Raw genomic sequence first — 25,178 nt, forward strand, 5'->3', positions numbered from 1 at the left:
AATGTACTTAGTTACAATCCAGCACTGATCTTCACCAACATATTGGTTCAGCACTAGTTGTTTTATTGTGTCTCAGGATGTAAAAACACTAAACTAACTGAACATTTAAAGCACTCTGGAGTGTGTGACGTGGAGTGGGCTGCGCTGTCACACACACCCACACACACACACACACACACACACACACACACACACACACACACACCCTGTCTGGCTGTGTGTGATTGGCGTGTGTGGCTGTGGGCAGGCCTTGTGTCGAGCTCAGGGTCGGAGCTGCAGTTCTGTGGGCTTCCTCTGAGCTGAGGATGAGGAGGACGTCTGTTGTTCTCTGACAGCTGCTGACTCTTTTTCTCTCTGGGACCATTTTTTTTTTTAACTTTTTAACAAACATATGGACTCACTGTGAGCGACGCACCTGCTGCCAGAAACCTTCAGACAGTATCTTTGTTGTGACTTGGTTTTAAGTAGACTGTGATAAAATGTCTCTGACTGTAGCTGGTAAGTTTATATCCACGTTGTTCAACCAGATTTTGGGACTGAGTGTGTTTGTGTGTGATTAGACTTTTGTCCTTTCACAGAAGTTAATAAGTAGTAAGTAGCAGAGCCGATGTGACATGGTGTTTTACATAAACAGTACTTCAGAGTATAAAATATTTTGGTTTTTATAATTTATCATGAATTATAAGAAAACAATTTCATCTTCAAAACTTTGAATGACGTAATTTTCTTGCAGACACTGACAGTGAATTTTACTTTTCAGCAGCTTGTTTTAAAATCAGTTTAATACAATAATAATAATAATAATAATAATAATGATAATAATAATAATAATAATAATAGTCTTGGTCTTGTTGGACAGCGTGACGTGTCTGTCTCTGAATTAATTGTTGGAAACTGTAACTTCAGCGTTTGTGATCTTTACATTTTAGATTAAATTGGAGAATTTCTTGTCAAAGTTTGCAACACATGAACCTTGAAAAGCCTCCAAATTGTATTAGATCTTTTTTTTTTTTTTTTTTTTTAAGTGTGGTATCTTAGTTTCAGCTGTGACTTTATGGAAAAGTCGAAGTGAGGAACTGAATAAATAGTTGCAGTAAAGATACAAAAATGCTCCTTTTTCAAATGTTCTATAAACACTATAAACCAGAACCTTTCCCAGATAAATTACAACCTAAAATTGGGGAAATTCTGAGCTAAACCAGGAACTAGCCAGTCAGACAACGAGGAAACAAGACTCAAAACCTGACCAGATATTTAACGCCAGTTTTGGTACTTGACAGTTTTCGATAGTCGGTGCTTTAGACTTGATTTATAGCCCAACCAATACTGACTTATCTTTTTTATTTTATTTTTTTTAGCCGGATACTGATATTGATATTTGGGAGTTTAAAAAATCAGATAAGGATATATTGATCAAGAGCACATATATTTTGTTTAAGTGGAAAATGTTTTAAATAATTTATTGAACAAATGTGAAAATGTGCTGCAGGGATGACTTTATGTGTTGGCCACCACGGAAGTTAGGGTCGTCCTGGTGCCCTCAACAAAAAGCCAGTGGGATTTTTTTGCCCCTTGTAGTCGACCAATGAAGATGAGTTTACATATCACCTTGGGTTCGTCCTTCACCTTCTCAAAATGATCCCACACTTTGGATTTCCTGCCCGACATGTTATTAACTAGCCTGTGGAATAACCGCAGGTACCAGCCCTGGAAATTAACCTGACTCCTGTCTGACTGCTGAGCGTGGACACTTCCTGTGTCTGTCCTTTCACATTAAAGTCACACACGGTCCAGTCATATAGGTTTGGATTTATTTTGACAAGGTGCAGCTCCTAATAGAGTTTCATATTTGTTTGTTTTGTGTTTTTCTACGACTAAGCAACCAATGAAATCTTGCCGACTGCCGATGCTTTTCTGGTTGACTTAAGGTTGGTGCACTATTAAGGGGCAGCCCTGTTATTTCCCAGTATACTGCTGTTTTTTGGGGGAAAATTTGTTGTTGGTGTCATTAAAAATATTATTTTTATGGTAGCGTTCAGATTGAGTTTTTAGAGATACAGAGACTTCACTTCAGATATGTTTTACTGACGTTGCACAATTTGCAAACTTGAACAAGACGGTTTGCCTCAGCTGATTCAGGTTGTTCAAGGTCAGCTCACATGTTTAGACTGCAGCTGCCAATAGTTTGTAGTAATATCTTTAAAATCAATACTTTGTGTTTTCTGTTGAATTTGTTTGTTTTTTAAGGACTGAAAGCAGCTTTAGAAACACATCAGATATCGTCCGAACCTTAGTAAACCTGATGCTCCTGTTAAGATTTTTCTACAGTATGTGTTTTGATAGATGTTAAACTGTCCTGAACTGTTCTGTGTAAGTTGAGTCTTCGTTGTAAGGGGCACTCTGTCTTTAAGGGCTGTCTGAGTTGACTGTTTTATCAGCAGTGTGTGACCTCATACACGCAGATAAACAGATTGTCCTCAGGGTTTGGTCTCTAATGAAAAGTAAAACTTAAAGATCTGTGCGTCCTTACAGACCTGACCAGAGGAGCGATGACAGAGTTCCAGGAGAAGCTCCGTCAGCAGCATGAGGAGTCGATGCACCGCGAGTTGGAGGCGCTGCTCAGTACAGCCAACAAGGCGGAGGCAGAGGTAAGAAGAAGTCTCAGTTTATACCCGTACCACCTCACAGCCACAGCTGTGTAATGTTTTTACAGAATAAGCTCTCAACTACTGAACATGTTTCTGTGGAAGTTTTCAACTCTTGTAACTCAACTCCTGAGTTTCTTTTAAAGTTTACGTCAGACATCATCAAACAGTCACTGGGTCGCCTTAACACTGTAATAACTTGTGTAGGGAATGGACTGATATATATATATATATTTTTAAGCTGATAGAACCGTGTTTAGAGGTCCAAGCAGCTGCTGTTCTTCCTCATTGTCTTTTCTACCTTCTTATTTTTCGTCATCCTCTTTATTGTCCTCGATGTCGTCTGCTTTGTCGTTGCCGTCTTATTTTTTATTGTCTTTGTCATCTGTTTCTACGTCTTCGTCTTCTTTGTTGTTGTCGTCTACTTCTTTGTCTTCTTTGTAATTTTTTTCTTTATTTTCTTTGTCATCATGGTCTTCATCTTTGTCTTCTTTGCTGTCTTCTTCGTCATCCTTTTCTATTTTGTCTTCTTTGTAATTTTTTTCTACCTTCTTCTCTGTTGTTGTCTTCTTTGTCTTCATGTCATTTTCTCTTTTATCTTCTTTGTCGTCGTCGTTGTCATCTTCGGCAATGTCATCGTCTTCTTTGCTGTCTTCTTCATTATCTGTTTCTACTTCTTCGTCTTCTTTTTCGTTATCTTCTTTGTCTTATTCATTGTCATTTTCATCTTATTCTCTGCAATCTTCTTTACCGTCTTCTTCGACGTTGTCTTCTTTTACGTCTTTGTCTTCTTCTTTGTCTTCCTCTTTGTCTTCTTCTTTGTCTTCCTCTTTGTCTTTGCTGTCTTTTTCGTCATGTTTGTCTACTTCTTTGTTTTCTTGTCATACAGTCATCTTCTTCGTCATCGTCTCTTTCTACATCTCTGTCTTCTTCGTTGTCTTCTTTGCTGTCTTCTTTGTCATGTTTTCCTGCGTCTTCATCTTCCTCTTTATTGTTGTGTTATTCTTTGTCTTCATCTTCTACTTTGTCATCTCGTCATCGTCTGCTACGTCTTCGTCTTCCCCTTTGTCTTCTTTAGTGTCTTCTTTGTCATCTTTGTCTTTTTCACTGTCATTTTCTTCTTTGTCTTATTCTTTGTCATCTTCTACATCTTCGTCTTCTTTGCTGTCTTCATCATCTTTTTCTACATCTTCGTCTTCTTCATTGTCGTTGTCTTTTTCTGCTGTGAGTGTTCCTGCAGCAAAAATCCTAAGACCTAGAAACACCAAAATTGGCAGGTGGGTCACAAATTCCACCCACTATTCAGGCACATCTAATGACACACTAAATCCAAAGGTCAAAGGTAATGCTAGTTTTTTTCTGTTCATTTGGCTTTAGTGCTGCATCAAAGTCTTCTTATGGTCAGGGATACGCTGCTGTTTATTCTGGCATCATGTTGGCTAAAATGTTGGCGACATTGTCACGGAGCAGGCAGCATCGTACAACAAATGGACATGACCTTTATCATTTGCGCTGACTTCAATAAGTCGACAACTAATTGTAGCAGACCTACAAGAATCCAAAGGTTCACAATTTCCTGCCTTGTTTTTGTGTTTTTAGCTGTGGTAAACGGAGTGAATTCAGTCTGAGGCAGCATCAAAACATTTTAAAAATGTGAATTTTTGAACCACAGATTGCAGTTACAGTGGCACACGAGGTAACGAGTGTCGTCATAGGTTAATGTATCTGTTACAAATATTTGTAAAGTGTTGCATACAGAGGGTCCACTTGGTCATCTTATCACACAGATAAAACACAGACTCTGCTGGTAGAGTTTTGGCCTTCTGGTTGAACATGAGGTGAACAACCCTGAGTTTACACACACACACATTCTGCACACTCGTGCGCAAAAAAGACCAAAACCAACAGTGAATGTATTCTGACAAGAGTAGCGTGTGTATCTGTCGTTCTCTGTGCCGTGGAGCTCCATTGTTTAAATCACATCAGTGAGCCACACTGTTGCACTGCGCGACATGTCCCTTCATTTCCATGAACACACACTCTGTAGTTTATTTTGACTCACACACACCATCCTGCTGCCATGAATGCAATGCGGCAAGGCAAGTTTATTTATGTCACACAGTTCGGCAATAAGACAGCTCCAAGTGCTTTACATAAAACATCAAAAGCATCGAGACAAAGAAAAAGAAAGACATTATAAAAGCACAGAGAGATAGAGATAGAGAAGAGAAAATAAAAGCAAGCTTAAACATACGAAGATGGTTATAAGATACAAGAATGAAAGTTACAGGCAGCAGCAGAAACGTCTTCAGCCTTGATTTAAAAGAGTTGAGAGTTGGTGCCTGTTGGCGCTTCAAAATGTTCTTTTTTTTTGTAAATCACCAGCTTTACTTTTTGGGTTTTGTCCTCTGTGTGTCTGCTGATTAACACAGGAAATATGTATTCATTGGTTAATTGAATGGGGCTGTGTACATTAGTAAACATTCCTCTAAATGTGCCGGAGTTTTATCTGCTTAAAGAAATACCCCAAAACAAATATTGACTCTGCAGACTTTCAGCTGGATAGATTTTTGTTCTTACTGTCACTGCCATTCAGTTTATCAGAAGTTTTTGTGGTTTGTTCTGTTTCAGATCTCCAGAAAAGATTTCGATGGCTTCAAAGAGCTCTTCCACAGATTCCTGCAGGTCAAAGGTCCTTCAGTCGAATGGGCCAAGATCAACCGTCCGCCAGAGGACTCGGTAAGCTCCAGATACCGCCGGTCACACTGTTTCCCAGAGGCCAGGGTCTCATGTTGCAATCCTCTGTGTTGTAATCCAAGGTCATACAGAGGCCCAGCTCAGACACCAGAACGACAAAGTGTTAACTGACTGCACAGATCATCAGGAGTCGAGCTGGACCAGTGTTAGCTGTTGTGCATTAAAGGAATAGTTCACCCAATAATAATATAAATTGTGTATAGTGCCCTCCTCCCTCAGCTCTCTATGGTCCCAGAAAATGTCTCCTATCAAATGGTGTTAAGGAGAGCAGAGTGCACCTGAAAAATTAAAGCATACCTGCAAACCATGGATGGATTATAGATACAGGAACCTAAGACAGCACCTATTAGCTCAAATGAGAATTACTCGCTTGGCGTATACCCGAAAAACCTCTAGCTTCCTGTTTTACTTCCCTAGTTTGCAGCCCACTGAATATGTGCAGTACGCCTATAAGATCTCCCCCGGCTCGTAGACTTTACACTGTGATGTTGTCACAGGTTTTTAATTTGCGTTTCTTAGCTTGAGGAATGTTTTCTAAATATTAAACCTCCATGGATCAAAAATTCAGAATAAAAAGAGTTATTGTGCTTGTTTGCAGTTTGACTTGTCCTGTCAAAATGCTTTTTGGGTCGTAGGGGATGTTTTTCGCAGTAATACCGCAAGTAGCCACTGCGGAAAATTCAAAGCGAGGCTGAGCTGCGTTCCTGAGAACCTGGTGCAAACAGATTGTGACAAATAGACAATGAACGACAGGAAAAGTTCGTAAAACATCAGAAAATCTTTCTGAGAATTCCTGTGCAGCATAATAAAAGTGTTGTGTGTCTAGGGTTGCAACAGTAGCCCCAGTAAAATTCGGAGTGTTGTGGTTTCACGGTATTACAGAATTTGTATTATTATCAGTTAGAATGATCCTTAAAGGGATGAACTTTAAGGACGTTAAGTAAGGGATAACATATAATGAGCTGGTGAATACTGGGAAAATAACTCCCGACAGGGGAATAGAACCCTGACGCGCAGCTTATTTCACGGCTAATTATCAGTTAAATAAATAATTTGAGACAGAATATTGATTAATTATACGATTTTTATTGATTTATAAATAGTGCTGCACGATTAATCTAATCGCAATTGGGATGTCAGGCTGTGCGATTACATAACCGCATAAAAGGCTGCGATTTGCAATTTAATGTAGGCTAAATAAATGTTAACGTGTGTGCCTGTGAACGTGACTGCCTCTCCTGTAGTGTGTGGAGTTTATTGACATCACGCCCACAAGCTATCCTGGTGCGTGCAGCCGGCGTGCAGCAGTGACCAACACAGACGCTGAAGAGCATGAGCTCGACCATGAACAGGCTGAGTAGGTGGCGAAAAAAACGTCTGTTACATGGTGATACTTTGGATTCAGGTACGGCGACGTTGAACAGACGTGCTGTGAAAGTGTAAAAGTTAAAGTCGCCACGTCCCGCGGCAACATGACCAATCTATATCAGCACTTGAGACGGGACGTGGCGACTTTAACTTTTAAACTTTTACACAGCACATCTTTCTGTCCAACGTCGCCGTACCTGAAAGATGTGCTGTGTAAAAGTTTAAAAGTTAAAGTCGCCACGTCCCGCGGCAACACAACCAATCTATATCAACACTTGAGACAGCACAGAGAAAAGTAGGAAGAGTGCATGCGAGAGAAAGCGGAGCCGTGTAACGTTAAAGACAAAGAGACAACTGAAAGCCGCCAGAGCCTCATAAAACAACATCCAAGCACAGTTAAGCAAACATTTGTAAGTGTCACAGGGAAATCATGGACTCCATAACAAATGAAAAATTGAGCAATTTTGCTTGGATTCGGCCCACTTGACATGCTGCTGTGTTGTGCTATGGCGTGCTGGAATTTGTCATTTACGTGACAACGCCTGAACGCAACACAGGCTCGCTCTGCTGTGTGTACAGTTCCGTGCTGCGCTGCTGTGTGAGCAGCGAGTTTGACTGTGCTCAGTCTGTTGATGGTCACAGACACACTGTCTGTCCATAACAATAACGTAATGTCAGGTCAGTGCCCCCCTGATATAATGTAGGGGAAACACTGAATCAAGCAAAAAGACTCATGATACCATTTAATAAATACATTTTATTGTAATTATATTGTAATCGCAATCGCAAATCGCGATATTGTCCACCATAATCGCAATCGCACATTTTTACCAAAATGTGCAGCACTATTTATAAATTAAATCGGGAGGAGAGAAAAAAAAACTGCCGGCAACGACTGAATCTGCGCTACAATAGCTACAGGGAATCAAGAGAAAATGAAAAGCAGCGTCCCTAGCAACGCTGGGCTGCATAGCAACGGTCATTACACAGTAATATCAGACCTCTGAATGCTGTGACTGACCAATCAGAATACAGCATTTAATAGAGCCGTGTAATAAGTAAGGGATAATGTATAATGAGCCGGTGAATACTGGGAAAATAACTCCCGACAGGGGAATAGAACCCCGACGCGCAGCGGACCGCTGCTACTAGCAGCGGTCATTACACAGTAATATCAGACCGCAGAATGCCGCTACTTACCAATCAGAATACAGCATTTAATAGAGCCGTGTAATAATTGAATATAATGGATTATTTTTAATCTAAGTATGTAGGGCTGAGCGATACGGCAAAAAATATTAGCACAATAATTTTCCCCGTATTGATCGATATCGATATTTATCACGATATATTTTGATAATGCTTAGAGTTTGAAAAGTATCCTGATAATGTCTGACACCTGAAGAAACCAAATGGTTTTCCAGCTTCTCACAGCACTTGTTGTAAAGCTGGGCAGAGCAGTTTGACAAAAATATTTCCTGCCTGTGAGCTCCTACCCGCAGTCTCGCACTTGAAACCGTCTTTCTCCGCAGTGCTCATGGGCATAACGTCTTTGGCTAGAAAGTATCACTGCGTCTGTTATATCTCTGCTCCTTTTCGGGTTACGGCGGCAAAAGAGGACACAATTGATTGCTGTTTTTGTGAGGCCACATTAGCGCTGCCCACAGTAGCCGAAGTGCTCGGCCATTGGCCAACACTTGTTAGTGGACTGACTGCAGTTGGGGCTGGACTTCCATGCTCTCAGTGTACTCGCTGGGATGCCACCTTTTCAGGTGATGGAAAAGGTTTGTTGTGTGTCCCGTCCTGGTTGGCACCAACCAGCGACAGATTTTGCAGACCGTCAAGTAGCCAAGTTTGGGTATATCTAGGTCCGTCCATATCGAGTAAAAGTAACTTTACTTTATTATCGTCATCGACATTTTATTGTGATCCCGTTTCGAGATTGTTTTATCGCCCAACCCTGTAAGTATGAATTAAGTTTCCCCTTTGAAAAAAACTTAAATAAAGGTGAGATTCTCCATCCAGTTGCAACACTGTAGATGAAGAAATGGTCATAGTACGATAACTGTCAATGTTCTTACAGAGGTGTCGGTGAAGATTCTCAGTCATCCAGGTCAAAGTAATCATAAGTGCTATATCGTAGCCAACTGGACTTGCTTGCGTTTCTTGAAGACGTTTCACCTCTCATCCAAGAAGCTTCTTCAGTTCTGACTGATGCAGAGTTGCATGCCTTAAACCCTGTGTGGGAGTGAACTTTGACTTTGAATTGTTGGTGTCACAATGTGACTCGTTCAACTCTGCACCAGTCACTTAGAACTAGGGATGCACCGAAATGAAAATTTGTGGCCGAAGCCGAATAATATTAAATGCTTGGCCGAATACAGAGTACCGAATACCGAATGCCATTTTTTAGTTTTTCATTAGTTTTTGCGGATGAACCCCCTCCAGATTAGTGTTGTCACGGTACCAAAATTGGGACCCACGGTACGATACCAGTGAAAATATCATGGTTCTGAGTAGTATCAGGATACCACAGCGAAAATGACGCAGATGTGCCTTTTGTCATTTATAAAAAGATAAATCACTTTTCTATAATACATCAATGATATTTCAATGGAATAAATTACTTATTGACTTATTCATACTTCAAAAACAACATCAAAAAGTGATGAACATAGGGGGGATCAAAATAAAATAAATAAATAAAACAAAAATCAACCAGCCACCCTCCTCCCCTGACAAGTAAAGAACAGTCCCTTCATAAGTAAAGAACAGTCCCTAAAGTGCGGTGAGGTTTGTGGGCCGTTACCTGCCACAAAGAGTAATGTGATCGGCCCGTTTCTCCTCTGACACGTCACATACCTTTGTGCCGCCACGGCTCGGCTGTTCAGGTACTACTGGGCAGTCATGACGCCGAGAAGAGGATATTATTGGAGCCGACTTCTCTGTCGCAGGTAAGCCGATGGCCGCCGTATTTGACAGAGATACATTACTGTCTGTGTCTGTGACCCCCGTTCAACCCACAACCAGTTGGATTTCGTTTCTGCTGCTGGTTGAAATCTGTAGGCTGCTCGCACAGTGTGCTGAATGATTTAAGCCTATTTTGCTCCCTCAAAACTATTTTTAGTCGCAAATGCGAGTGCGGTGATGGACGGATCGCCACACTGCCGACATTTTACTCCGCCCGTCACGGCACGCTGTTTGATTGCGTTATCAAAACACGCCACTGTTATTCGGCCTTGCTTTTAACTTATTCCACCGAATACCGAATGTGTGGGGTTTTTTTTGCAATATTCAGCCGAATATGTTCGGTTACCGAATTTTCGGTGCATCCCTACTTAGAACTGAAGAAGCTTCTTGGACGAGAGTCGAAACGTCTTCAAGAAATGCAAGCAAGTCCAGTTGCCTACGATATTAGCACTCATGATTCATACAGCGGTATACCTTGAAACCAGTATACCGCTAAAACCCTACGTGTATCCATTTGTTGGCTCATGGAAATCTAAACACAACTATCTTTGCTGAAAAGGGCACTTCTCCGATTTTCAACCAGCTCTTTATCTTAACAGTGTGGGTAGTGTGTGTACATTAACTGTAAACTTCCTTCCATCAAACCAGTGCTTACATATCTCTCCTTGCCCCACGGCAAAGCTCTGCTGAATAACGCAGATGGCACAAAACTTGTCATCCGGCAGCGTTTGCTTGCCCTCCCAGGCCATTGATTAAAGTACAAGCTGTACTTCCGCATTTTCATCTTGCCGACCACCCATTCTGCCATCGCAGACACAAGGGGCATAGAAGCAGGTCAAGACACGGACCCGTCCCCCTGTCTCCCAAACTCTAATCAAACGGTAAAACGTGGAAGTACTGACAAAACATATATCAAGATTATGTTACTGCACTGCCTGTTTCTCCCCTAAAATGTTTTCAGAAACATTTTTAGTGCCCTGTTTAGCTGTAATAGGGAAAGTTTGTGAACAGGAAGTAGGTGTCATACTGTTTCCTGCACAGTGAAAATGGAGGCCAAAAAAACTGAGATCAAACCGTAAAGCTAAGCAGCACTGATCGAATATAAATGAAGATTCTGTCACAGCATCGCTCATTTCTCTCCTCAGATGTCTTTAGAAACATATTTAACTGTAATACAGGATCATTTGTTACCATCCGGCCGCCATTGTGTCAAACTGACGAGTTCACATAGCGTTGTCGCCCAATGTTTACTGGTCCGGTGAGGCGCAGTGCATTCTGGTAGTTATAGGTTTTCTACCTCTTGAGCAAAAACAGATGTCACAGTCCTTTCCCTCTGTTTTCTCTCACCATGTAGCACCACTTCCTGCTGCAGCGACAGCCCAGTTTTATTAAGACCGTCCTACCTGCGGTGAAATACTCCACAAGAGGGAATGCTTTGTGCATAAATGTCTGCAGGGTACTGGCTTAGCTAGGTGTGTGTTATTGAGGAGAAGGCACCTGAGAGTCTGTCTTTAATGACTTCAATATTGCCTTCACGCTCAACAATCTCCAACAGCATCAGAAACAGGAGAAGACACAAAGAGCCTTTGCTGCGTATCTAAAGACGTATCCGTTCCCACCATCGCTCGTAAAACGGAGTGTAGTGAATGAACGAAAAGAACGCAGCTGTTGTAGGAAATGTAATTAAAGCAGTTCATCTGGAGCTGTGTTGTCAGTGAGCTGAGCTATGAATCAAAATGTGCACCGCAGAGATGAAGATGATCCATTTTATCATCTGACTGAACGTAGGACTGTTCCTGCTTCAGAAACAAGCTAACGTAACCAGATCTGAGTACAGAGAACATTCAGCCTAAAGCCAGCTATTTATCAGCATGCTGACATTTCACTCACACACACACACACACACACACACACACACGCTTTCCACCCCTCAGTGTTCCCAAAATACTCGAGCTGAGTGAAGGTTAGGACTAAGAATAGTCTGACCGCCGCAGCATTCGAAAGTCTGATGGGGCCTTTCTAAACCGGACCCTGCACACTCCCACTCAGTGTCACACGGAGTGTACGTTTGTAGTCACTTTCACAGCTGAATGAAGCTACATTAAGGTGCAGGGTGTAAACACAGCGGCAGGCTTTGGGACACGTCCCTCTCTGCGGCTGAAAAAGGAGCTGTCGTTATGTTTAGTAACCAGTTACTCCCATTTAATGATCTTTATATGTATTTGTATCACTTTTATTTGAGTCATGCTAGGGCTGGGTGATATGACCAAAATCTCATATCACGATATAGCACATTTTAATCCAATGAATAAAAGTTATAAACTCGTTATGTGACTGTAAGTGCCGTAAAAGCTTCGTGAAGTAAAAAGCCAAGAGTAATTAATCAGTGTGATCCGTGCAAAAGATGGACAGACTCCAAATGACGAAAAATATTGCCGTAAAAAGTGTAATTTGCGTCATAACGATATCAACGATAGAGCAAAATATGAAACGACAGACATTATTCTCTCGTCACACAATATATATATCATCATATCACACAGCCCTAATTCATGCTGCTGTTTACCAGAATTTTGGTTGCATATATTATCCTTTTACCATGAAAATAAATGAATGAATCAATAAATGATAGAGGTGTAATCGCCAAGGGCTCACAATACGATAGTATCACAATACTTTGGTCATGACATGATATTATTGCGATGTATTACCTTTTTTTCCAACTGCAAATTATTCCTAAAGGAAAACTTTGTCAGCATCAGTTTTACCTCCTAAGACACAGTTTTCAGTCTGTTCATCGACTTCAATCATTTTTATTGCAGCAGAATGTGACACAGAGCAGACAGACTGACCAACACTGTTATAACACCTGTCAGAAATGCTGCATACACCTGACAGACTGAACTGTGGGCAGATTAAACGCCCTCTGAGAGGTCAGATGAAGCACCTGAACACTTCTCATGCAGGTGTCCTGCTGACTGAATGACAACACACATGTTAGACGTGTTGTTTGTTACAGGAGGTCTGCAGTGTTTGCTCCGCTGTGACTTTGGTGTCCTGAGACAGTGTCTCCTGTCCTCTGTCAGATAATGTCCTGCTCTAGTTTGGAGGACGTGAGACCACAGCCTCTTGTCCTCTGTCAGATAATGTCCCACTCTAGTTTGGAGGACGTGAGACAGTGTCTCCTGTTAGACAGTTGTGGTTTCTAATGTAGTGCAGCCTGAGGTGCAGTCTCTTACACAGACGCCGATGACGTCAGCACGCTGGCTGACTCTGTCGTCTGTGGACATTCCCATAGGAAAGTTGTAATAGAACTAGCTCTGGCTCCCAGCGGCAGTGATGTGATTGGATCCAAATCCATGTACTTCCGTACTTCCTCGACTAACGGCTGATTAGCTTTGCCTTACACCCGCCTACACCGGAATTGCTGTTTCCCAAATTGTTGTCCGTAGTACAACAGAAAAGGAAGTGTTCAGTGCATCGCAACAAGAGATTAAAATAGATATGATTTCATTTGATTCAGCTCTATTGCAGAGCTGCAATGTCTCTGTTACATGTAACACACGTGCTGAACCTATGGCAACGCCGTCACGTGGTCTGGATATCCCTGTTCATTTCTATTACAAAACAAAAGACAAATGTCCCCAGACTCCCATTCTGGAGTAAGGGAGGCTGGTCACGCGAGACTGCCTGAGGGGTCGAAGGTCACGGAGGTTTAGTGATGGTTTTCAGCCTTGGCCTCTTACATGCAGAGATTTCTCCAGATTCTCTGAATCCTTTGATGATATTATCAGTTGTAGATGTGGAATCCCTAAATTCTTTGGCCTTACTACTTTCGAGGTTGCTCCTTTGCAGCATCAAACTCAGAATGATACAACAAAACAATAAAGTTTATGAGTTTGAATGTTTAATATCTCGTCTTCATACTGTACTCAGTTGAATATAGGTTAAAAAGAATTTGCAAATCATTGCATTCTGTTTAACATAGTGTCCCAACTGTCTGGACTTTGGGTCAGTATGTGTTGATTTCCATCTGTCCCTTCAGTTTCTTTTCTTTTTATTGTAGCATCTGTACATGATTTTATCAACTTGTCTTTTGATCCTTCTTTAGTATTACTTAGTAAGTTATTTCAGGCTTCACGTTTCAACATGTGAAGTTACATGTTTTGGTCACTCTGAAAGGAAAACGAGGTTCCTGAAGTCGTGACAGCATAAAAACACTTCCATGTCAGAACTGTTTAATGATGAAGTAGATATTTTTTAAAATATATTTCACTGTGTGTAATATTAAGCCACTGTCCTCCAGCTGTGTTAACACTGGTTGGCAATCAGGGTAAAATAAGGTTGTGTCGTTGCCTAACAGTCTGCTGTCTGCTCTGTAAAGCAAACTGTTTGCTCTCAGTCTGACCTCGACCTCAGTCTGTTCCTGTTTACCTGCAGATTTCCTCAGTGCATAATGTCAGTTACCCCCTGAGGACACGGTTAAACATATATTTTGTCTTTTATAAGTGTAAATGTGTTTGGCAGGCAGGAAATTCATTCACCAGAGAATATCCCGACATCATTCAATTCACTAAAGTGCTTCTGCTCTCGTGGCTTCAGTAGATAAAGTTAGCTTGTGTTTAGGTCTAACTTCTGATGTCAAAGCTTTGCTGCATCATTCATTTGGATTCAGACTGTCAGACAGAAGCAGGAAGCTAATATTCATCTTGTCAAACTGCAGCACTTTTAAATCTATGCATGTGTTTGCAGGTGTGAATGAGTGGAGTGTTTTTGTGTGCATTGATTAGTAATACAAAAACATTTTGGGGAACAGGTTACTAAAAAAGACAGACAGACAGACAGGGATGCAGGCACAGCAGACAGAAGACAAGTCTTTAAAGTGAAACCTCATCGTTTTACCTGTTTAGATAGGTAAACATGTTATACTACATCCAAACATGACGTGCACAGTAAGAAGATAACTTGAAATTGAGCAGGAACATGTGCAGGTGGAAACGTTCTCTGTAACAATGACGAGGTGCTGTACACATGCTGCGTTTATTGCACCCTCAAATTCATTGTTTTCAATATAGACACACCGTCGAGCTCAAACACCAGAGCAACCCCAGAGTGATGTTGTCGCGGTGTGCACGCGTTCCCAAGCACCTATTTTTCAGGGTGCCACGGCTGCGCCCCAACTTTTGGAACACAGCAGCGCGCAACGCATGTCATGTGACGAGGAATGACCAATCACAGCCGACAGATATCTTTCCCTTCTTCCGTAAATATCCAGTCTGTGATAAATATGGAGGAGAAGTTGATCATGTTAGTGCAGAGCTGTCAGAGCTTTACATCTGTCCCACAGACAACAGGCCTACACACTTATAGACAGCTCCTGGAAGAAGATCAACTCTGCTCTCAGGATTTTGGGTAAATAGATTATGAAGCAGTGCTTGTTAAGGTTGCTTAGCAACTTAGACGCAAACGCTGCCGTGCTCTTGAAAGTCTGCAGTTTTTGCCAAAAACAGCACAGGACCATAAAACGGGTATGTCTGTAAAGAGGGGACTGGTGGGTATCCATAGAAACCATTTTAATTTCACATATCTTGAGGTGAGAGGTTCAGGGACCTCTGTGAAAGTGACCATGTCAGTTTTTCCCTCGACAAAATTTAGCCCACCTTTCGAGCATTATTTAACCACCTTCCCGACAAGATAGCAGGACATGGTAGGTACCAGTGGATGGCTGAGTTCCTCTTAACTTCTGCTACCTCTGAAAGACGTCGTGGTGTCAGCTGAGGACGCTGGCGTCCTAGTGTACTGAAAGAGGGGAAGGCACAGGCATGTTACCTGTCGACACACACATGTTGTGATACTCTGTTCTACCCAGTCAAAACCTGACGTAATGTCCCTTTAATTATGTCTCTGCTCAGATCCAGCCGTACGAGAAGATCAAGATGAAAGGTCTTCCTGACAACATCACCGCCAGCCTCAACAAGCTCGCTGTGGTCAAACTGAACGGCGGTCTGGGAACTAGTATGGGCTGTAAGGGTCCCAAGAGTCTGATCAGCGTCCGCAACGAGAACACCTTCCTGGACCTGACCGTCCAGCAGATCGAGGTAGAGACTCACAAAACGTCACAACAAGCAGCTCTGAACCTTTGAACCTTCGCACCAGGCTGAACTGAACTCTGTGTTTCTGTTGTTGTTTTCAGCATCTGAACAAAACCTTTAACGCAGAAGTGCCGCTCGTTCTCATGAACTCCTTCAACACTGACGAAGACACAAACAAGATCCTGCAGAAATACAAACACCACCGTGTCAAGATCCACACCTTCAACCAGAGCAGGTAGAGCACGCACACACACACACACACACACACACACACACAAAGGTCAAATGTCAAGGTCATCCGTGACCTTGTATCCATCTCTTTCTCATTAACACAATATCTCAAGAATACCTGAAGGGAATGTCTTCAAATTTGGCACAAACATATACTTGGACTCAAGAATGAACTGATTAGACTTTGGTGTGACCTTGTGTCCATCTCATTTGAGTTTGAGTCCACCTTGAAACTGTGCTCACTGTATAGATCTTCTGTGCTGTCGAGGGGAAAACGTGTGTGAAGCATCCATGTTTTCACTGACGTGGATGTAAACTGTAAGTGCAACTGGTGTGTGGAGGCATACAACCCCAAAGCGTAATTCTAGTTTCGACATACTATACTTTGACTTTTTTCCAACATATTATACTATATTTTTTAACAGGTTTTGTGACATACTGCACTGACTGTTTTTGAACATACAATACTGAGTCTCTTTACTATTACTTTTTACAACATACTATACTGTGACTTTTTTTAACATACCATTTGATGACTTCTCGATAAACTATACTATACTGTGTATTTTTTTAAGGGTTTTTTTCTGCTATTAATTGATGGAACAGTTGTTAGCGTGAAAGGGGGAAAGAGAGAGGCGATGACATGCAGCAAAAGGCCATAGGTTGGAATCAAACCAACGGCTGCTGCAGCATGGACAAAGCCTTTGTTAATGCTAACTGGCGCCCCACTGACATCCTATACTATGACTTGTTTTCCACATACTATACTATACTATGACTTTTTTCCACATACTATACTATGACTTGTTTTTCCGACATGCTATACTATGACTTTTTTTCAGCATACTTGACTATGACTTTTTTCGACATGCTATACTATGACTTTTTTCGACATGCTATACAATGACTTGTTTTCCACATACTATACTATGACTTGTTTTTCCGACATGCTATACTATGACTCTTTTTCAGCATACTTTACTATGACTTTTTTCGACATGCTATACTATGACTTTTTTCGACATGCTATACAATGACTTGTTTTCCACATACTATACTATGACTTTTTTTTCCGACATGCTATACTATGACTCTTTTTCAACATACTATACTATGACTTTTTTCAACATGCTCTACTATCACTTTTTTCGACATGCTATACTATGACTCTTTTTCAACATACTATACTATGACTTTTTTCAACATGCTCTACTATCACTTTTTTCAACATGCTATACTATGACTTTTTTTGACATGCTCTACTATCACTTTTTTCGACATGCTACACTATGACTTTTTCAACATACTATACTATGACTCTTTTTCAACATACTATGCTATGACTTTTTTCAACATGCTCTACTATCACTTTTTTCGACATACTATACTATGACTTTTTTCGACATGCTATACTATGACTTGTTTTCCACATACTATACTATGAGTTTTTTCGACATACTATACTATGACTTTTTTCCACATACTATACTATGACTTTTTTTTCCGACATGCTATACTATGACTCTTTTTCAACATACTATACTATGACTTTTTTCAACATGCTCTACTATCACTTTTTTCGACATGCTATACTATGACTCTTTTTCAACATGCTATACTATGACTCTTTTTCAACATACTATGCTATGACTTTTTTCAACATGCTCTACTATCACTTTTTTCGACATACTATACTATGACTTTTTTCGACATGCTATACTATGACTTGTTTTCCACATACTATACTATGAGTTTTTTCGACATACTATACTATGACTTTTTTCCACATACTATACTATGACTTTTTTTTCCGACATGCTATACTATGACTCTTTTTCAACATACTATACTATGACTCTTTTTCAACATACTATACTATGACTTTTTTCAACATGCTCTACTATCACTTTTTTCGACATGCTATACTATGACTCTTTTTCAACATTCTATACTATGACTCTTTTTCAACATGCTATACTATGACTCTTTTTCAACATACTATACTATGACTTTTTTCAACATGCTCTACTATCACTTTTTTCAACATGCTATGCTATACTATGACTTTTTTTGACATGCTCTACTATCACTTTTTCCGACATGCTATACTATGACTTGTTTTCCACATACTATACTATGACTTTTTTCGACATGCTATACTATGACTTGTTTTCCACATACTATACTATGACTTTTTTCGACATACTATACTATGACTTTTTTCCACATACTATACTATGACTTTTTTCGACATGCTATACTATGACTTGTTTTCCACATACTATACTATGACTTTTTTCCACATACTATACTATGACTTTTTTCGACATGCTATACTATGACTTGTTTTTCCGACATGCTATACTATGACTTGTTTTCCACATACTATACTATGACTTTTTTTCCGACATGCTATACTATGACTCTTTTTCAACATACTATACTATGACTCTTTTTCAATATGCTCTACTATGACTCTTTTTCAACATGCTCTACTATCACTTTTTCCGACATGCTATACTGACTTTTTTTCTCCTGACATGCTATACTATGATTTAATTTTTTTTTACATACTATACTATGATTTTTTTTACGACATCCTGTACTATGACTCTTTTCGGCATACTATACTATGACTTTTGTTTCGACATACTATACTATGACTCTTTATCGACATACTGTGTACTATGACTTATCTAAACATACTGAGTTTTTACAGTTACCAGTATTTCTCATCTTGTGTCTTAAATTGTAACGACACTGACTTGTAAAGACGTGAACATGCTGGTCTGTGTTCATTGTGTTAGTATGAAGTACGTGCAAGTCATCTTTTTGAACAGTAATTTTATTACTAACACATAAACGAAGACACAGACATCACCAACAACACACTGTGGCCACAAGAACTTAACATCTGACTTGGATCAATGATATATGATGATACACAGAGCACACAGTGAACTCAAAGAGAGAAGTGCAAACTCGCCTAAATATATTGTGGAAGTATAAATGGTAAAATATTATAACATCGATGTTTGTATGTCCATATTTAAAGAAACAGTCAGTCCCATTACACTGAAAAAACAGGAGGCAGTGGTGAAGTGCGGCTCACTACAGTAACTATATTTGACTGCAGCCAGGAGGTGTGTTCATTTGTTTCAGGTGAAGTATTTTACCGTTAGAATTACCATTGCTCTTCCAGTAACTGTCAGTGGCCTCCTGGGAAATACGCATTTGTTACAGAGGAAGGTGGAGCAGTGTTTTGATGACAGAACAGTGGAAATTATTTCATTTTAATGTTAAAAAAAAAAAGTGTTGAAACCCTGTAAAAACAGCAGGAACAGTGCATTTCATCTTAATCCAGAAAACATTAACAAAGTGTTTTGTTAAATGATATATTGTATTTAAAATCTTAACAAACCGAGAGTAGTAACCAGGGTTCAATACAGTATAACATCTTTCCACACAGTGTCTTAAGCACTAATACTAAAATGATACTTCTTATGGCATTATGTTTTCAGGCTGTCCGTCAGTACGTCCATACGTCTCATCCTTGTGAACGTGATATCTCAAGAACGCCTCAAGGGATTTTCTTCAGATTTCAAATTCTAGTTTTATAGGTAGCTCACTTTGATAAACAAACATCTTTTTCTGCAAAACATTTTCTTCATTTAACAAAAGAAGACAAACTTCTCAAATGTTAAATGTTTAAACAGAAGCAGCTGTACAAGAACTTAAACTAACATGAAGTCTAAAATTAGGAATTAAATCAGGAACTATGTGATGAAAGAACAAGATGATTATAAATCTGACCAGACATGGCCAAGAATATTTGACAGTTTTTTGATACTTACATTAAGTTTGGTACCATGAAAATTTGGGGTTTGAGACTTAGCTCTGTTAGTGGTTTTAGAATATAAATCTTCTGGAATCTGGGCTAAAATTGTAAAATTCTACAAAAGTTCCTTTTGCAAACACACGGATGTACATTCCTGTTAAATCATAGTTTGGTGCGACATAAATAATTGTCCCTTTAAGTATCTTAATTCTTCTCATGCAACATCTGTACCTTTTTGTTTTTTTACCACAGTGATCAATTATTTTCCTCGCAGGTATCCGAGGATCAACAAGGAGTCACTGCTGCCGATCGCCAAAAACATGGGGATGAGCGGAGAGAACGGGGAGGCATGGTACCCGCCGGGTCACGGAGACATCTATGCCAGCTTCTCCAACAGCGGCGTGCTGGACAAACTCCTCGCTGAGGGGAAGGAGTACATCTTCGTGTCCAACATCGACAACCTGGGCGCCACCGTCGACCTCTTCATCCTCCACCACCTGATGAGCCAGCCGGCCGACAGACGCTGCGAGTTCATCATGGAGGTCACAGACAAGACCAGAGCTGACGTCAAGGTCAGTGCAGGTTTTCATTTACGTGGTGATCTTGGCAAGATGAGATGAGGTTCTGCTCAGTCTCTGTGCTTTCTGTGTCCTCCTCTCTGCAGGGCGGTACGCTGATCCAGTACGAGGATCACCTGAGGCTGCTGGAGATCGCGCAGGTGCCGAAGGCCCACGTCGATGAGTTCAAGTCCGTCACCAAGTTTAAGATCTTCAACACCAACAACCTGTGGATCTCTCTGCCCGCCATCAAGAGGCTGCACGAGAAGAACGCCATGGACCTGGAGATCATCGTCAACCCAAAGGTGACGGACATGAATAATTAACTTTTCTTTCTTTACAGCCTTGAGGCCTTCAGAATGTTCTCACTGCACGGTACAGATGCTGCCTTTTCCTACTCTTAACCCCAAACCCCTGAATGTCTCTGCAGACGTTGGACGGCGGTTTGAACGTCATCCAGCTGGAGACAGCCGTAGGTGCTGCCATCAAGAGCTTCAACAACGCCATGGGTGTGAACGTCCCCCGTAGCCGCTTCCTGCCGGTGAAGACGTCGTCCGACCTGCTGCTGGTGATGTCCAATCTGTACAGCCTGGACGCCGGCTCGCTCACCATGAGCAAGAAGAGAGAGTTCCCCACCACGCCGCATGTCAAGCTGGGCAGCTCCTTCACCAAGGTCAGCGACGACTGGAAAACACGAGCAGGGAAACATTTAAATATCACTGCTGTCAACTTCACTTCTTTTATCAGTTTCTTTTATACGGAGGCCAAAAGCAGACGTTATTTTTAAATCAGGAGTTCAAGTAATAATTTTCTTGTTATCTTGGAAAACAAAAAGTTAGTTTTTTGAGATAAACATCCTGTTCTCTCTTACCTCATAATTATCTTGTTATCTTGATGTAGAGATAATGGTTTGTGTCGTTATTTTAGGAAAGCAGTTAGTTTTTCATGATAATGGAATAATTTTGTTGTTATCTTTATAAGTTCAAAAAATCATTTCAAGAACAGTTTTTTTTTAGATGAGAAAATTATTCTGTTATTTAATTATCTTAAGATAAAGGTATAACTTCCTGAATTCAAGATAATGAGATAACAATCATCTTTTAATGATGACATAAATCTTATCATCTAAAAGAAGTTAAAAATATTTCTTTGGGATAAATTTCTCATACCTGATAATTATAATCGTCATCTTGAGGTAGAAATGTTTGTTTTCTTGTGATAGTGGTCTAATTGTCTCGTTATTTTAGGGAAGCAAAGTTATTTTTAATGATATTTTCAGAAAAAAAAAAAAAAAAACCAACAACATAAAAAAAAAACATAGTTTTTTGTCGAAATAACAAGATAATTATTCTGTAAGATAACAGGATATTTATCTAAAGAAACAAACATGTTGTTTTTTTGCAAGTAACAAAAAGGTTTTTCTTTGTCATCTTGGGATAAACTGAACTCAACATAATGAATTTGATGAAGTCATTTATTGTGAGATCACAATAATTTTCTCGTCACTGTCAAAGGGTTCAAGTTGGATTCTTTTTTTAAAGTGCCGACACTGTTTTTGTCGTAGATCAGAAATCAATAAGAGGAAGAATATCCAGTGATGATTCTGATGTTGTTTGTTGTGCAGGTTCAGGATTTTCTGACCAGGTTCGAGAGCATCCCGGACATGTTGGAGCTCGACCACCTCACTGTGTCCGGCGATGTCACCTTCGGAAAGAACGTCTGTCTGAAGGTAAAGGTTTCAGTGCCCTTTTACACTTTTCATTGATGCTGCACTGCTGATTTTAGATTTTTTTAAAAACTACAATAATTCTGCTTTTTATAAAAAGTTGAGTTTTCCTAATTCAGGCAAGAGGATAAGTTCACAAATGGTTAAGTCTGTTTTTAAAACATGTTTAGTCTCGATTAATGAGCATTAAAGCTAGGGTTGGGTCCCGAGAACCGGTTCCAAATTAGAACTGGTTCCGAGTTTTCGGTTCCACCTGAATCATTAAGAAATTTTAATTTCAGTTCTGCTTTTCGATTCCTAAAAATTGTCCCTCGCCGCACACACTCGTTTCTGTTAAAAACGCACGTGCAGCTGCATCTATCCCCAGCTTCTCACGGCACGCCACTCTTTTTGGACTGCACACGGATATTTTCTTTGTTGAAAACACGATACGAACCTGTATAATGTAAGCTGTTTGCCATCATGGAGCGCAGCAGGCGCTCTAAAGTGTGGCTTCATTGTGTCAAAATGGATGACTGTTTGGCACAGTGCAACACCTGTGACAAACGTATTTCATGCAATGGAGGACGCACCACGAATATGGCAAAACATCTTCGCCAGCAGCACGGTATACAAATCAAATAATGTACTGTGCTCGACATGTTGCGCCAGCCTCCCTCCTCCTCACAAGCCTCGTCCTCCTCCGTCAGCCCGGCTCAGCCAACAGCCAGCACCTCCTCGTCGGAGCCCTCGCAGTCGGGTAAGTTCAGTGAATTTTTATTGAACATTTAAATAACGTTTGTTTAGTTTCGAAATTTAATAAAGCAACTGTGTCAAATGTGTTTTTATAGATGAAAGCTCGCAGTCGCAGAGTTTACGGCCTAACATTACTGCTCAAGCTAACAAGCTGGTCCCACAACGTGAAACTCCCTTCACCTTAGCGGCGAAGGGAAAGTTGTCACAGGAGGAAGTTGAGGAGTGCCACAGAAAAGTCACGACTCATGTGGTGAAAAGGCTGCATCCCTTCTCAGAAGCTGAAGCACCGACATTCAGGTAAGAAAACAGTTTAGCTAACTTGTTAGCGACTCACACTAACAGTAACGTTATGTCATGTTTGTTTTTGTGTTTATAGAGACATGCTCAGTGCTTTAAACCCCAAGTACACCCAGAAGATGACTGACAATGCCGCTGTCTGGGATCGAATCAAGGAGAGGCTCCTGGCTGGAAAGCTGATCGACACTGAACAGGTGAAATGTCATTCATGCACAAACACTGTCTCTCCTCAGTCATTACAGTGTTTTATCTAAATGCCAAATGTTGTCTGTAGTTAACAGTGCATGATTGTGGAGGAGATGGTGAGAGGAGCCAGGGCGACAAGCAAGGAGTGGAGAGTGAGGAAGAGGAGCATGTAAGCATATGATAGCAGAAATTATATTTGATAGATTCTGAATCTTATTTATTATCTATGGATGCTGGAACTTTTTTGGATAAGCTTGTTCGTTATTTGTTTTGCAGCCACCTCCCTGCAAAACTGTGAGGATGACTCCACTGGAGGAGCTTTTTGCTGACGAAGATGCTGTAAAGATGACATCACTGCAGACCTCCATATCCATCCAGGACGGAGTTGCAGATGTACAAGGATATGCCACCCATCGTTACATCTGATGACCCTGCTGCTTGGTGGTGGACCATGCAAACGACGTATCCTTGTTCGTCAGACATGGCCTTTTCATTTTTATGTGTACAGGCCTCCTCTACACCAAGTGAACGAGTTTTCTCCACTGCAGGAAACACAATCTGTGCTGAACGTTCACGTATACTGACTGAGAAGGCTTGAGATATGCTTATTTTCTTGAACTGTTTCTATTCTGTTTTTTATACCTGCTAGTTTCCTGCAGAATGTGAATGACTGACTGAATGTGAGTCAATTTGTGGAAAGGTGTATAAAAATAAAAATTGTGTGAAATAAGCATTTGACATTTTTTGACCCCGCCCCTCAAAGAATCGGAATCGAGAATCGTTAGGAACCGGAATTGGAAAGCAGAATCGGAATCGCTAAAATTCAAACGATACCCAACCCTAGCTGTAGTTGGTAACTTTTACAAAAAATAACATTTTTTATATTTGTTGAAAGTGTCACAATATTCACACAGCAGTACATGAGACAGATGATCTGTCAAAAAATCATTTATGTACATATATACACACACACGTACTGTACGTATATATACACACACACACACATATATATATAAAAATATTAAAAAAAATATATATATACATACACACACACACACATATATATAAAAATATTTAAAAAAATATATATATATATATATATATACAGTACAGGCCAAAAGTTTGGACACACCTTCTCATTCAATGCGTTTTCTTTATTTTCATGACTATTTACATTGTAGATTCTCACTGAAGGCATCAAAACTATGAATGAACACGTGGAGTTATGTACTTAACAAAAAAAGGTGAAATAACTGAAAACATGTTTTATATTCTAGTTTCTTCAAAATAGCCACCCTTTGCTCTGATTACTGCTTTGCACACTCTTGGCATTCTCTCCATGAGCTTCAAGAGGTAGTCACCTGAAATGGTTTTCCAACAGTCTTGAAGGAGTTCCCAGAGGTGTTTAGCACTTGTTGGCCCCTTTGCCTTCACTCTGCGGTCCAGCTCACCCCAAACCATCTCGATTGGGTTCAGGTCCGGTGACTGTGGAGGCCAGGTCATCTGCCGCAGCACTCCATCACTCTCCTTCTTGGTCAAATAGCCCTTACACAGCCTGGAGGTGTGTTTGGGGTCATTGTCCTGTTGAAAAATAAATGATCGTCCAACTAAACGCAAACCGGACGGGATGGCATGTTGCTGTAGGATGCTGTGGTAACCATGCTGGTTCAGTGTGCCTTCAATTTTGAATAAATCCCCAACAGTGTCACCAGCAAAACACCCCCACACCATCACACCTCCTCCTCCATGCTTCACAGTGGGAACCAGGCATGTGGA

The 25,178-nt window shown here is 40.5% G+C and overlaps 1 protein-coding gene across 4 annotated transcripts in view; it reads left to right on the forward strand.

Moving 5' to 3' along the window:
* Positions 1-25,178, forward strand: part of LOC117255460 (UTP--glucose-1-phosphate uridylyltransferase-like) — a 30,491-nt gene that overhangs the window by 3,542 nt on the left and 1,771 nt on the right. The window contains exons 1-14 of one of the 4 annotated variants that reach the window (XM_033624406.2): positions 258-498; positions 2,533-2,648; positions 5,277-5,384; positions 15,653-15,838; positions 15,934-16,067; positions 20,176-20,473; positions 20,566-20,763; positions 20,889-21,131; positions 22,083-22,187; positions 22,836-22,923; positions 23,015-23,216; positions 23,296-23,410; positions 23,491-23,571; positions 23,679-24,132. In XM_033624406.2, coding sequence (XP_033480297.2) covers positions 480-498; positions 2,533-2,648; positions 5,277-5,384; positions 15,653-15,838; positions 15,934-16,067; positions 20,176-20,473; positions 20,566-20,763; positions 20,889-21,131; positions 22,083-22,187; positions 22,836-22,923; positions 23,015-23,216; positions 23,296-23,410; positions 23,491-23,571; positions 23,679-23,828 — 2,043 coding nt within the window. In that variant the 5' untranslated portion in view covers positions 258-479 and the 3' untranslated portion in view covers positions 23,829-24,132. Of the gene's footprint in view, positions 1-257; positions 499-2,532; positions 2,649-5,276; positions 5,385-15,652; positions 15,839-15,933; positions 16,068-20,175; positions 20,474-20,565; positions 20,764-20,888; positions 21,132-22,082; positions 22,188-22,835; positions 22,924-23,014; positions 23,217-23,295; positions 23,411-23,490; positions 23,572-23,678; positions 24,133-25,178 lie in introns of those variants that run through there. The other 3 variants (XM_033624407.2, XM_033624408.2, XM_078166511.1) reach the window with 3 other exon arrangements.

Source organism: Epinephelus lanceolatus, chromosome 3, assembly GCF_041903045.1.
Source record: "Epinephelus lanceolatus isolate andai-2023 chromosome 3, ASM4190304v1, whole genome shotgun sequence".
Lineage (NCBI taxonomy): Eukaryota > Metazoa > Chordata > Actinopteri > Perciformes > Serranidae > Epinephelus > Epinephelus lanceolatus.